Here is a 14,603-nt window from a genome sequence, read left to right on the forward strand (position 1 = left end):
ACTCACACACAAAAAAAGTGTGAAAATCGTAGGCATGCAGAGCAATGAATTTTTGAAATGGAAAAGACCTGTGTAACCACCACAAGATCAAGAAAGAGAACATTTCCAGTACTCAGACCCTCTTCCTGTCCCCCATGTCCCTCCACTGCATCCTTAAGTGTAACCACTATCCTGACATCTAACATCATAGATTACTTTTTGGTTGTGTTAAACTTTACATAAATGGGATCATACAGTATGTGTTCTTTTGTCTTATTTCATTTGCCCAATATTAATTTTGTGAATACCATCCATATTATTTTATGTATTTTAGATGCTTCCTGCTCATTGCTATATAGTCATCCATTGTATGAATGTACCACAACTTATTATCCATTCAACTGTTGATGATGTGGACAGTTTTCAGTTTGGGGCTATTATGAGTAATATTGCTATGAACATTCTAGTATAAGTCTTTTGGTAAACATATGTATGTATTTTTATTGGGAAGTTTTTTTTAAGACATGGGTAAACAGCATGAATGTGTGCTGATGGAAATGGTCCAGCAGAAAAGGAAAATCAGTGATGCAGGAGAGAAGGAAAAAATTTTAGAGATCTGTTGTTTAGTGGATGAGAGTGGATGAAATCTATTCAACATGTAGCAGAGTCTTAGCTAGGCCTTAGGTAGGAGCAAAGTAACAGGAAGGAAGACAGCGTTTATGGGCACAGATTCAAGTAGGTTGGAAGACGTGGTGGAAAGAACTTGAGGAAATTCTCTTCTATTGCTCTCTTTACTCAATAAAGTAGGAAACAAGGTCACCAGCTATGAGTGAGGAGTAGGAAAGAAGGTATCAGAGAGTTAATGAGAGGAAGGAAGCCATGAAAGAGGTATATAAAAGTTTACGAGAGTCACTGGACTAGAAAGAGATTATGTCTGCCAGGAGCTTTAAAGGCCCACCAGAGACTAGTGATCATAAATTAAAAGTGAGACAAGCCATCACGTTCAACTGCAAGGGTGTAGGACTAGAGTAAGCAGGGAGCAGGATTTAACTAGGGTCCTCATTTAGCTGAGTGAACACAACAATGTGGGAAGGGGGAAGGGGAACTGAGGTAGTGTACAAAACCCTGATGACAATAGTGAAATCTTCCTCCACTGAATGCTACCATCCTCCCAGCTGCTCAGCCAAGAAACCTTGGCTTCTCCACAACCCTTCACACCACCCAAACACCAAGTTCTATTGATTTCACCTCTTACAGATCTCATCCTTTCCTCATTGGATTAAGCCACTTATTTGATTAAGCCATTAATTTGTCTCCAAGCTTACATCATTCCCCCTGCAGCAGTTGGAGGCAACATTTTAGAAACTGCAAGCCTGATCATGAAACTCTCTGCTTACAACCTTCCAGTGTCTTCTCACTGCTATAATGCGAGGTCCAGAAAATGACTCGCAAGACCTTGGCCCTGGCTGCCTCTCCGGCCTCATTTGGCTTCTGTTTTCCTTTGTTCCCATGTGTGCCAGCCCCACTGTCTGATCTCAATCCCGCAAAAGCAGTTATCTCAAAAGTAGGGTGGATGTACCTCAGGGGGCACCCAAGATGATTTGCTGGAATGAGGAGAAAAATATTAGAACTTCCATTTATATTTATTTGTGATTATATATTTTTAGTTTCTATAATTTTATTTATTTGTTTGTTTGTTTATTTTTTAGTGACGGAATCTTGCTCTCTTGCTTAAGCTGGAGTGCAATGGCACAATCATAACTCACTGCAGTCTTGAGCTCCTGAGCTCAAGTGATTCTCTCACCTCCGCCTCCCAGATAGCTTGGACTACAGGCATATACCACCACATCCAGCTAATTGTTTTTTAGTTTACTGTAGAGATGGGGTCTTGCTATGTTGCCCAAGCTGGCCTAAGTCTCAAACACCTAGCTTCAAGCAATCCTCCTGCCTCGTCCTCCCAAAGTGCTGGGATTACAGACGTGAGCTGCCATTCCTGGCGTCTATGATTATATATATTGAAAATGTATATATTAGTGGTATATGTACATAATTGATAAATAAATATGCACATATGACAGTAATGCTTAAAAATGTTTTACTGATCAAGGCAGCCAATCACAAAAGCTTGTAGACCATAACTATAAGGTATCAGCTCTTTCCTGCCTTGAGATCTTCTCTCTTACCCATTCCTACTTTTAGAACCTCTTCCCAATTTCCTCCAGCTAACTCTTAGGCTCCAGAGAAAGTGTCCCTGACCCCAGACTAGGGGAACATCCCCTAGTTTTATGCCTCCATTGCCCCTGGCATTTTTCTCCCCAAATCCACTGTGTCTGACACCGTCTATCTGCCCCTCCAGATCTGTTCTCCACTGTCTTCATTCTGCTCTCGGCCCAGACTGCATCATGTCTCCTTAGGCTTCTGGGTTCCAATTGGCTTTGGTCTCTAGGGAGCCCTTGCAAGGTATCAAAGGAAGGGGGCGCCTGATCTCTATTTCCCCAGCCCCTGCTGTAAGGTTGACTCAGGCTAGCTGTGTGTCTAGGAGGAAGCCTCAGCTCCTCTGAGGCAGCTTTCCTGACACAACACTCTCTTTCTAGGTTCTAATATCTGCTCCCACCCCTTGTCCCCTTGGTCCTGTGTACATATTTTGTTTGGTTTGATCTAGGATTTAAATTTTGAATTAGTTGCTGATACTTAATAATTGGAAGATTTTACATAAAATTTCAGATATCCAGCTTCTCTTGAAAAAAAATTAGAAGATTTGACAACACTGAGTCTACATTCCAAATAGTGACATACGTGGTGTTGAGTAGCAGTTGCCCCTTCACATGGGGGCAGGTACTCCTCAGGATGCCACTGTCCCCACTGACATCCTATTGCTTCCAATAACCTTGCTTTGCTAAAACCACGCTGGCCTCTGGAGACCTGATTTGAAGAGTGTGTTGACCACTAGGTGGGACCTGTGTCAGACTCTTCGTCAGATTTAGGGGAAGGAGAAGTCGACCTCTCCAATCTGTCTACTTTTCTCTCTCTCCCCTGCCACCACTAAGAGTCCTCCGTCTGGGGTTTCTATAACCCCTCCCAAACTACCACCTGCTCTCAACTTGCTGCTCTTCCCACACTGCAGTCAAAGTGCTTTTTCTCAACAAGCACCACATGTACTCACCAGCAAATTGGTATTAACGGATCAACACTTAAGTGGACATACAGGAATAACATTTATCGGGTGTCGGGTGGGAGGGGGGAGGAGGGGATGGGTATATACAAATACAATGAGTGAGATATGCAATGTCTGGGGGATGGTCACGCTTGCAGCTCTGACTAGAGGGGGAGCGGGGACATGGGCAATATATGTAACCTTAACATTTGTACCCCATAATATGCTGAAATTTAAAAAAAAATGGAAAAAAAAAAGAAATTTTTAAAAAAGTACTTTTTCTCAAAAGGGGATCAGATAATAGCCCTCTCCCCTAAGACCTTGTTATGTTTTCCTTTTTTTTTTTTTTTTGAGACTGAGTCTCACTTTGTTGTCCGGACTAGAGTGAGTGCCGTGGCGTCAGCCTAGCTCACAGCAACCTCAAACTCCTGGGCTCAAGCGATCCTCCTGCCTCAGCTTCCCGAGTAGCTGGGACTACAGGCATGTGCCACCATGCCCGGCTAATTTTTTCTATATATATTAGTTGGCCAATTAATTTCTTTCTATTTATAGTAGAGACGGGGTCTTGCTCTTGCTCAGGCTGGTTTTGAACTCCTGACCTTGAGCAATCCTCCCGCCTCAGCCTCCCAGAGAGCTAGGATTATAGGCGTGAGCCACGGCGCAAGGCCTGTTTTCCTATTAGGCTAAAGATAAAGGCTGCATTCCCTACCACAGCCTCCGAGGCTCCAGCTTCTCTGGCCCCTGTCTGCCACTGCAGGCTGATTTGGGGCGACTCCTCCTCCCTCTGAGTTTCCAGCACAGGGGCTCCTCTCAGGTCTAAGGCACACACCTGATGTCTCACCCGAGCCCCGCACACATGCCAAGCCCACGGGCCCGGCCCGGGGCCTCTCTCCTCACTTCCTTGTCACAGTGTAGTGTCATAACACAGGGTGGCCTTTCCATTCTCTATCTGTGTCCCTTCCTAATATATAGGACTTTTTAAAAAGTCTTTTTCTCTCATTGGACTGTTAGAACAGTGCTTGTCTAGCTGGGTGCTAGTAGGTACTCAGTGAAATGTTGTTGAAAGAGTAGATTTAGAGACTTAGTTCTCCATGGAACAGCAGTTTCTACCACTTAGTGATAAGGTGGACTATCAGAGATTTTTAAATGTTTAATATGATTATATATTGTATTATGAGGCCTGGCTGTAATTGCACACAAAGTCTGGCAATTGAGGCACCAAGGCACAGAATTTAAGGAAGTATTCATCTTCACACCTCTCCTGCCACACTCTAGTCCTGGCCCCGAGAGGGAAGCCCTTGCTAAGAACCACAAAAGGAAAAGAAAAAAACAAAATTTAGGATTGTACTAAAGGGAGCTTTGTCGTGGCAGCCTGATGCCGGCCACCTGATTCTCAAACACGCACCATGTGAGGAATGGTGTGAGGTGGCCGCAGGGAGGAGGGGCAGAGGAGTGTAATGAGGACCTTAACAGACGTCTGAGTTGGTGATAGGGAGAACCTAGGACTAGCAACGGGCTCTTCTACAGGCAATACACAAAATCAAAGGGTAGAACTCATTATTCTTGCCCTTAAAATAACAACTCACTCAATGAGCTACATAAAACTGAAGTTTCTATTTCAGGTAAATGGCTAAAGAGATTCTTAATCCTAAAGACTGAAAAGTAGAAAAGATGTAACCAGGGAAGAAGAATGCCCGAGGTTGAGGATTGCCATTGGAGGTCCATTTGCTGGGGACAATTGCCCCAAGAGATTATCCAAACTCTGATCCCTCCTCAATGCTCAGCATTGCCTCCCCCAGAGGAAGCACTGGCCACATCAGACATCAGTGAATCCTGCCTCTTTCCATGCCAGAAGCCCTAACGACTTACTTTAATATGCCAATAACACTCCTATTTTAACTTAGTGGCATCTATCTTCATGCCAATAACCACTGCGGCAAGGTTCTTCAAAGCAGTTGTTTTGAAAGTAGGTCAAACAGGTACTGTGTGATCCTGTTCTGTTTATTGGCCTGGTAACTTCTTTCTTTTCTTTTCTTTTTTTTTTTGAGACAGTCTCATTGTGTTGCCCAGGCTAGAGTGAGTGCCGTGACATCAGCCTAGCTCACAGCAACCTCAAACTCCTGGGCTCAAGCAATCCTCCTGCCTCAGCCTCCCAAGTAGCTGGGACAACAGGCATGCCCACCATGCCCAGCCAATTTTTTCTATATATATTAGTTGGCCAATTAATCTCTTTCTATTTATAGTAGAGACGGGGTCTCGCTCTTGCTCAGGCTGGTTTCGAACTCCTGACCTCGAGCAATCCGCCCGCCTCGGCCTCCCAGAGTGCTAGGATTACAGGCGTGAGCCACCGCACCCGGCCTCTTTCTTTTCTATTAATAATATTAAAAGTCTAGTCTATGGCCATACCACCCTGAATGTGCCTGATCTTGTCTAATAGAAAGTCTGGTGTTGTTTGAACCAAAAAAAAAAAAAAAAAATAGATGATGTTTTAGAGTCGAGATTCATTCATTTTGTAATATTAATAATTTTCTAATATTAATCATTGTCATTACACAAGTAGTCTATATTCATTGTAGAAAAAGTAGAAAATACAGATAAGCAAAACAAAATTTAAAGACAGACCGTCTGTGATTCCCCAATTAAAAAATAACTATCTATTCTAAACATTTTGGTGAATATCCTGCCAGATTTTTTCCATGCAAATGTGTATCTGTATTTTTACTCATTTGTACATTGCACATCTTTTCATATCAATAAATAGAGATCAATATCCTCATTTTCGATAGCTACATGGCATGGCATTATAAAATTAGATGAATCACACTTTATTTGAACCATCTCCCTTGCTAGATACTTAAGCTAGTCTCAATTACCACCGAAGTCTCCTTACCCATGCATCCTTGTACATGTTTCAGATTTCTTAAGATTAATTGTCAAAAGTGAAATGGTTGGATCACAGGGTGCAACCATTTTTAAGGAATTCGACACATGATACCAAAGTACAATCCAGAACCATTTGTACCTTTTGATCCTCCCACCAGCAGCACATTCAGTGCTGATATCCTCATGCCCTCACCAGCACTGTCCGCACTGAGTTCTGGTATGCCGTGTACATGACTTTGTGTGCCGGGCACTGACAAAGTCCAATAAAACAGTCCGCACTGAGAAGGAAGCCAGAGAGAGAGACAGATGAGGGAGTCGACATTGACAGGCCATTGTGCTGAGATTGCAGCACATTGATTGCAGCACTCTGAAGGTACAGCATCTGGATGTCACAACCATCCTAGGACAGATGTCACACAAGGCTCCCTGGATAGGTTAATTCTGAGGCTATTTTTGGAAGATCATCAAGAGATAACTAAGCAAAGAACAGGGAAGGAGCAATGGAGAGAATGATCCAGGTAAAGGAAAGGTCCCAGGCATGAATGTTCACTACCTTTTCAGGGAACAAAAAAAGTTCTGTAATGGTTGGACTAAAGGATGTATCAGGAGTTGGGGATGGTGGACAGGGGTGATGGACAATGAGGCTGATCAAGAAGGGCTCTCTGGGCTGAGCAAAAGAGCTTTAACTTTATCTGGAAATCTCCCTGGGCAGGCAGGATTTGGCATCAAAACCTGTGTGTGGAAGTCTCGTGCTTAGCCAAGGGAAGAGCACGGACACTGAGCTCAAGAACTGCTTTGTCATCATCACTGGTGCGCTCTATGAGCTTGGAAACAGCACTCAGCCTCTGTGTCTAGTAAAATAAAGGAGCTGATTCGAGTCCCTTCCAGTTCCAAATGTCTATTTTCCCATGAATTCTGGTACATCCCTTGACTTTTTTTTTTTTTTTTTTCCAGAAAAGGTGGCCATTAAGATCCTGGACAAGACCAAGTTAGACCAGAAAACCCAAAGGCTACTATCCCGTGAAATCTCCAGCATGGAAAAACTGCACCATCCCAACATCATCCGCCTTTATGAAGTCGTGGAGACCCTATCCAAGCTCCACTTGGTGATGGAGTATGCGGGGGGTGGGGAGCTCTTTGGGAAAATTAGCACTGAAGGGAAGCTCTCCGAACCAGAAAGCAAGCTCATCTTCTCCCAGATCGTGTCTGCCGTGAAGCACATGGTGAGCAGGGGTAGGGAATGAGAGTCTTACTCCTGTTCTACCCGCATTGGGAGTGGGGGCCTTTAGTTTGCCATCACTCAAGCATTCCAGACTGTTGTAGTCCTACAAGTGCAAACAGTATTCTGTGAGAGTCAGAGGGCTGGCTGGGATCATGCTCCTTGCCTCTGAAGCAACATCTGGGGACCTCCAGTTATACAGCATCCTCCTGGCTTCTTCAAAAGTTGGCAGGAGTCGCTGGGTACAGCCAATGAGCATCCCCCACTCCCCAGCCACACTCATTTCTCCAGCCTTATATTCTATTACCCAGGTCGCTGGCTCCTCACTGCTTCTTGGCCTGGCCTTCCTAACTTTGTCTAGGATGCCCTCTCGCCTCTTATCACATCTCACATTCTAAATCCCATCCACACCTCATGACTGGCTCAGTTGTCTCTGTCTGTGAAACTTTCTTCTTGCCCTCAGTGATCTCCCTATCTCTTACTGCCTGTGTCCAGATTAACATTTCTTTAGATAAGTCTGGACTCCTAAAGCACATTCTCTAGTTCTTTCAAGAACCGGCTCTTCGGCAATCTCTTGTTTTGTTGGCCATGTTGCTGGGCACACAGGAGGAACTTGACTTGCAGACCTGACTCCCACTTTTACTATCATGTTTGTGCAAATTTTATGGCCACACTCTTTTCCCAGATCTGGGTCTGTCCAACTGCCAGAAAAGAGACACTTGTCTGGACTCTGTATTAGTTGAGAGGCTGTTTCTAGTTCATTCCTCTGCCTGGATGGTTGTAGGGGCAAAACAGGGATTGGTGGACTCCTGGCCAAAGAATCTGCAGGGGATTTAGTGACCCAGAGGAAGGGAAAGAAAGGGGGAAAAGAAGTGAGACAGAGAGAAGAACTTGCTTGTAGCAGTGGTGGGTGTTTCAGATCTGTAGTATATTACCAGTTATCATTTAGGTGGCTCTGTGCTGCGGTGAGCTTTCCCAGGGCCAGGGAATAAGCCCATTCCAAGTAATAGAACAGATGGGCGATGGGTCTTCCACATTCTACTTGGAATAGTAATCTCGTGAGAACAGAAAAGAATCCGAGGGCACAGACATTAGTCCTTGAAAACTTTATACCCTGCTGTTTTTCTCCCAGTTCTCTGGTCTCTGCAAAGAGAAAGTATGAATCATAGACACAGATCCATTCATCGAGTTTGTTTATGTGCCGAGACCATGCTAAGCACTGTCGATACAGCATCGTGTATAGTTCTCATCACAGCAGTATGAGGTGGTTATCAGTACCATATTTTACAGAGAAGAAAGCTGACCCTCACAGCTCTACACAGCTGGTAGAGTCGAACTTAGAACTGAGCAGGCTGTCAGGCTCCAAAGCTGGGATTCTTACCCTAAAAGTCACATCAGGAAAAGTGACATGAAGGCATTTCTTAAGCACCCTCGGGACTCACCATGTCAAGGGGCCTGAGAAGATTGTCTGTCTGGATTCAGAATGCAAGTATGCGAGGGGGCAGATGCCCACAGCACACTGGGGCCTTGTTGCTAGAACCTTGCCAGGTGCAGCCTCCTCCCTTCTACTGAATTCTATAAAGATAAAGGAGTCCATCCCAAAAAGCACGGGTGGAAAATTAGGGGAGGGTTCCAAGCCTTCCTGGTCTTGGCCTCCATCAAGAGATCCCTCAGCCAGAAAAACTCACATGTGACCTAGCAACTAAGGATCACTGTTTCATTGTGCTTCGGCATGTGTAGTTTCATAAGAGCTGGGGTTTATTTCTGACACTAATTCCTGAGTCCACATGTGTGGGACAGATTCCTACCATCAGCCCACAGCAGAATGGACCTTTTGGTCTGTGTGGTGAGTGTGGGCATTATATTGGACTGAAGGGTATGGCAACGTTTGCTATCATGATTTAAGGCAATTCCCAGTGAATTTCTGGTATTACACCATCATCAGCTCACTGTTTCAGAACTGATACATTTTTTTATTTCAGAATTTTTACTTTGAAAATAACTTTTCCCTATGTCTTCTTCCACAGCATGAAAACCAAATTATTCATAGAGATCTGAAAGCAGAAAATGTATTCTATACCAGTAGTACTTGTGTGAAGGTGGGTGATTTTGGATTCAGCACAGTAAGTAAAAAAGGTGAAATGTTGAACACTTTTTGTGGGTCTCCTCCCTATGCCGCACCCGAACTCTTCCGAGACGAGCACTACATCGGCATTTATGTGGACATCTGGGCCTTGGGGGTGCTTTTGTACTTCATGGTGACAGGCACCATGCCATTTCGGGCAGAGACTGTGGCCAAACTGAAGAAGAGCATCCTCGAGGGCACATACAGTGTGCCTTCACACGTGTCCGAGCCCTGCCACCGACTCATCCGAGGAGTCCTTCAGCCCACCCCCACGGAGAGGCACGGGATTGACTACATCATGAAGGACGAATGGATGCAGGGGGTGCCATACCCCACCCCTTTGGAACCTTTCCACCTGGATCCCAAACATTTGTCAGAAACCAGCACACTCAAAGAAGAAGAAAGTGAAGTCAAAAGCACTTTAGAACATTTGGGTATTACAGAAGAGCATATCCGCAATAACCAAGGGAGAGATGCTCGGAGCTCAATCACAGGAGTCTACAGAATTATTTTACATAGAGTTCAAAGGAAAAAGGCTTTGGAAAGTGTCCAAATGATGATGCTACCAGACCCTAAAGAAAGAGACCTAAAGAAAGGGTCCCGTGTCTACAGAGGCATAAGACACACATCCAAATTTTGCTCAATTTTATAAATTAGACTGTTGGTAATCAACCAAGATCATTATTGCTTTTAAAATTTTTTTCATGGACAACTTGGATGGAGACAATTTTTGTAATTTCTAAATAAATTTAAATTTGAGATATGCATTTTTTTCCTCAAAAAGTTTATTAGCTCAGATTCTGGCTTAATTTTGGATCTTGTCTTATTCTCAAACTCCAGCATTCATTCATTTAATCAAGAAATATTTGTTCACTGCCTCCTATGTGCCAGGCACTGTTTAAGGTGCTGGAGAAACAGCAAAAAATAAGATAGGCCAGGTCCCTCCTCTCATGTACAGGGCATTCTAGTACAGAACAGAGGCACTAACAACTATATTTAAAGAAAAAAAATCAGTGTTAGAGATGCCATGCAGAGAATTCGAAAAGGGCGATCTGATATGAGGTATTGTTGGATGAGTCATTAAGGAAGGCCACTTTGGGCCGGGCACTGTGGCTCAGGGCCAGGCGCTGTGGCTCACACCTGTAATCCTAGCTCTCTCGGAGGCCGAGGCAGGTGGATTGCTCGAGGTCATGAGTTCAAAACCAGCCTGAGCGAGACCCCCTTCTCTACTATAAATAGGAAGAAATTAATTGGCCAACTAATATATATAGAAAAAATTAGCCGGGCATGGTGGCGCATGCCTGTAGTCCCAGCTCCTCAGGAGGCTGAGGCAGGAGGATTGCTTGAGCCCAGGAGTTTGAGGTTGCTGTGAGCTAGGCTGATGCCATGGCACTCACTCTAGCCTGGGCAACAAAGCGAGACTCTGTCTCAAAAAAAAAAAAAAAAAAAAAGGAAGGCCATTTTGAGTAGATGTCAGTCTGAGATAATAAGAAGCAGCGGTGACTCTTGCAAAATGTCAAGAGCATTCCAGGCAAGTTTCAGGCTGGGGCTCCCCAAACACAGCCTAAGACAAAGGCTTCCATGTAGAGTAGTTTATTTGGGAACTGATCCCAGAGCCCAGCAGTACAGGAAACAGGGAAAGCCAATTCTCAGACACACTGGCAAGTGGGCCAGTGCTACAGGTGACCAGTGTTCAGCTTTGCAGGATCCTATGGGGGGGTCTTGCGAAACACATCTCAGGTGTCTGCCCAGGGAATGACAAGGGAAAGCACTTATTCATAAGCTCCTATCCACCATGGTTCAAGGGTGGCCCTGCATTTCCAGATTGTGCTGTGGCCTTCATGTCAGAGAAGCTTTGGAGCAGGAAGGAAGAGGTACACAGCACTGGCCTGGGACAATGTACAGTCAGACGGGGCCTACATGAAGCTGTGCAAACTTGCATGGAAATGGTCACTGCATCCATGGCTGGAGGAAGCAGCGTGGCTGAAAGGATCTGAGGGCTCTGAAGTGGTGCACAGGAACCATGCGACACAGCCCGCTCTGACGCTGTGCTGTCCTGTTAAGTCACCTCCTTCAAGGTGGTGGGACCTGGATGCACTTAATGCAGTAGGTTAGTAGAACGAGCCGCAGCAGCAGTTATCAAGCTCTAGTCACGTCAGCATCACTGGGAGAGCTTGTTAAAACACACACTGTGAGGCCGCACCTCCAGAGGTTCGGATTCAATACATCTACGGTGGGGCCCAATATGTGCGTTTTTAATAAGCTCCCAGGTGATACTGATGCTGCTAGTCAAGGGCCACCCTCTGAGACCCAGCAAGCTATGGGCAATTACTGCAGCTGGTCCTGAGGTTATACCTAGATCATACCTCCCTCCTCCACCCATACTAAATTTTCCTCACCTTTGGCTAGCATTTCAGCTGGCCTCGATTGGGTCATGCCAGACTTTCAACATCAAAGGATCTGAGCCCTTAGTTGCCTTGCCCTCCTCAGGCTGTGATTGCTGCAATCACCTGTTCACCAGTATCATGAGTGAATCTCCAGATATGATCCTCCTTACAATAATCAGAGTTAATATCTCCACCAGTGTAACACCTTCTTCCTTTGCCTGCATGTACACTGGCATGGGGAGCCCAAAGTGACCATGTGACATGTGTAGATTCCCATTCACTGGGACCCTTATTGGGTTCCCTGGTGAAAGCAACCCCGACTCCCTGGGAACCAAAACCCCTAAACTAGCCGAGCTTAGGTCGCAAGAAAGAGAAACACAAATTCATCAAGTGAGTCACTGATTGTGATGGTGAGAAGGGTCAACCCTATTTCCACTCACTGTTCCCAGACCTGTGTATTTTTTTTTTTTTTTTTTTTTTGAGACAGAGTCTCGCTTTGTTGCCCAGGCTAGAGTGAGTGCCGTGGCATCAGCCTACCTCACAGCAACCTCAAACTCCTGGGCTCAAGCGATCCTGCTGCCTCAGCCTCCTGAGTAGCTGGGACTACAGGCATGCGCCACCATGCCTGGCTAATTTTTTCTATATGTATTAGTTGGCCAATTAATTTCTTTCTATTTATAGTAGAGACAGGGTCTCACTCTTGCTCAGGCTAGTTTTGAACTCATGACCTAGAGCAATCCTCCTGCCTCTGCCTCCCAGAGTGCTAGGATTACAGGCGTGAGCCACCACGCCCGGCCCAGACCCGTGTATTTTAACGATAGGGGATGAATATCTGCCATCGTTAAGGCATGTATATTGAACCCCAGAGGACAGCATCCCAACACTGCAGGTTATTGTCTCATATCTGGTTTTGAACTCCTGACCTTGAGTAATCCGCCCGCCTTGGCCTCCCAAAGTTCTAGGATGACAGGCATGAGCCACCGAGCCCGGCCTTATTGTCTCATATCTGGTGCGTTAGCTGGCTGCTTCTGGTGTTCAGATACGTGGTAAGATGAGAGGATCCTGTGGTCATGTGTCCATTGCCCCACTTCCTTTATCAAAAATGTAGTCTTTGAGGCAATGTTACGTGAGATATCATGACAGTGAATCAGATTTTCTCCATGTCTTAGCATGATTGTATTGGAAGACTCAATGCAGGCAACAAAGACAAACTCATACCCTGAAATGTCAATTCCAATAAGGAAGAGTTGCTGCTGTGCCTGTCTGAATTTATGACTCCCATGGATCTGGTAATGTCCAGCCCATAAGTTGACAGCTCTGTTTGCTTATTCCCTTGGTATCCCATAATCAGGTGCTCAGTCACAAGGAGCCTGAGTAGTTCTCTGTTGCAGAAAGCAGGGCCTTACTCCAGGATCCTACCAGGTTGTGCTTCTACTGGTGCTTGCCAGAGGCTCCCCATAGTATGCTTAACTGAGACATAGACATCCTGAGTAGTAACTTAGTTTGCTCAAAAGCCTGAAGCTGCTGTGATCTTTCTTTTGTGGGATCCCCTTGAAACTGGCAGCTATGATAAATAGGTTGGAGGAATGTACCAAGTACAATATATGTGTTTTCAAAATCCAGAGGTACCTACTAAATCCTATGCCTCTATTTTAGTGCTAAGAGGTGGAAGGTGCAAGAAATTGTTCTTTACTAAAGAAGGACTATCTAAGCATGGCCCAGCTCATTGGTCTTCTAAACACTTCGTAATGTGACATGCCCCAGCTTCTTCATGGAATTTATCACCCACTCTCTGGCACACATATACGTTACTAGGGCATCTAGAAAACTTGCCACTCCCTGATGGCCAACCCCACCAGGCATACTGTCACAATATACCATTACGTTCTGCAGAATATCAAGATGATCAAGACGACACAGAGCAGGAGAGTTAGTATTACTTTGGGGCAATAAAGTAAACGAGAGCTGCTGTTCATCCCAGAGGAGTGTGAATGGCTTTTGATTCTCCTTTCTGAGGGAAATTGAGAATGCATTTGCCCAATTAATGGCTGCATAGCAAATGTCAGAGGCTTGCAGTAAAGATACCACATCCAATATAGCAACTACAACTGAGACCAATGATCCTCTACTATTCATCTGCTTCTTTTCAGAAGTCTGAGTATAAATTCAATGAGATTGTGATGGAGCCCATTACTCTTGCATCCATAACATTTTTTGATGGTGACACTGATGGCTGCCTTTCCTCTTGTGATTGCTCATGATTTAGGAACCTGGCCGAGGAGAGGTTTCCATGTGGCTATTCCTCCATAAGTCAGGGGTCTAAGTATATTTATGCCAAATATATACTTGGAGATTGGGGAAATAATCCCAAGGTGGGACCAATTATGAGATAGACTTTGGCCAGAACTCCCTTCAGCACCTGGTTTCCATAAGCCCCCATCTACATATAAAGCCATTGCGGTATCCAACAGTCCTGAATAATTCTGGGTATGTACATCATATATACTTGTGAAAGTTAAGGCCGTTTGTCGAGAACAGCTCTCCTCTTCATTGTGCACTGGATCTATAAATTGACTTAGATCTAGAAGCTGATTAAAGGACCATGATTTTCCCATTGTGACAGGCTAACTTAGCTTTCTACTCACCAGTTTTTCTTCTTCTTTTTTTTTTTTTTGGTCATGTAACACTCTAGTTAGCTGTCTCTCAGAACTCCGTGATCTATTAGCCATTGTCACAAAACCCTGAAGATCAAGGCAGCCTGATTTCCACTCCAGCCTTACTTACTATTCATTATATTATATCCACCTTGCCCTCACATTTAAGTACTAATACATGACCTCTGCCACTCTAGAATCC

The 14,603-nt window shown here is 44.8% G+C and overlaps 1 protein-coding gene across 3 annotated transcripts in view; it reads left to right on the plus strand.

Moving 5' to 3' along the window:
- Positions 1–10,609, plus strand: part of NIM1K (NIM1 serine/threonine protein kinase) — a 61,359-nt gene extending 50,750 nt beyond the window's left edge. For all 3 annotated transcript variants that reach the window (XM_076008002.1, XM_012758221.2, XM_076008001.1), the window contains exons 3-4: positions 6,971–7,239; positions 9,263–10,609. In XM_076008002.1, coding sequence (XP_075864117.1) covers positions 6,971–7,239; positions 9,263–10,012 — 1,019 coding nt within the window. In that variant the 3' untranslated portion in view covers positions 10,013–10,609. The remainder of the gene's footprint in view (positions 1–6,970; positions 7,240–9,262) is intronic.
- The last annotated feature ends 3,994 nt before the right edge of the window (positions 10,610–14,603 follow it).

The sequence above is a fragment of the Microcebus murinus genome, chromosome 11 (assembly GCF_040939455.1).
Source record: "Microcebus murinus isolate Inina chromosome 11, M.murinus_Inina_mat1.0, whole genome shotgun sequence".
NCBI lineage: Eukaryota > Metazoa > Chordata > Mammalia > Primates > Cheirogaleidae > Microcebus > Microcebus murinus.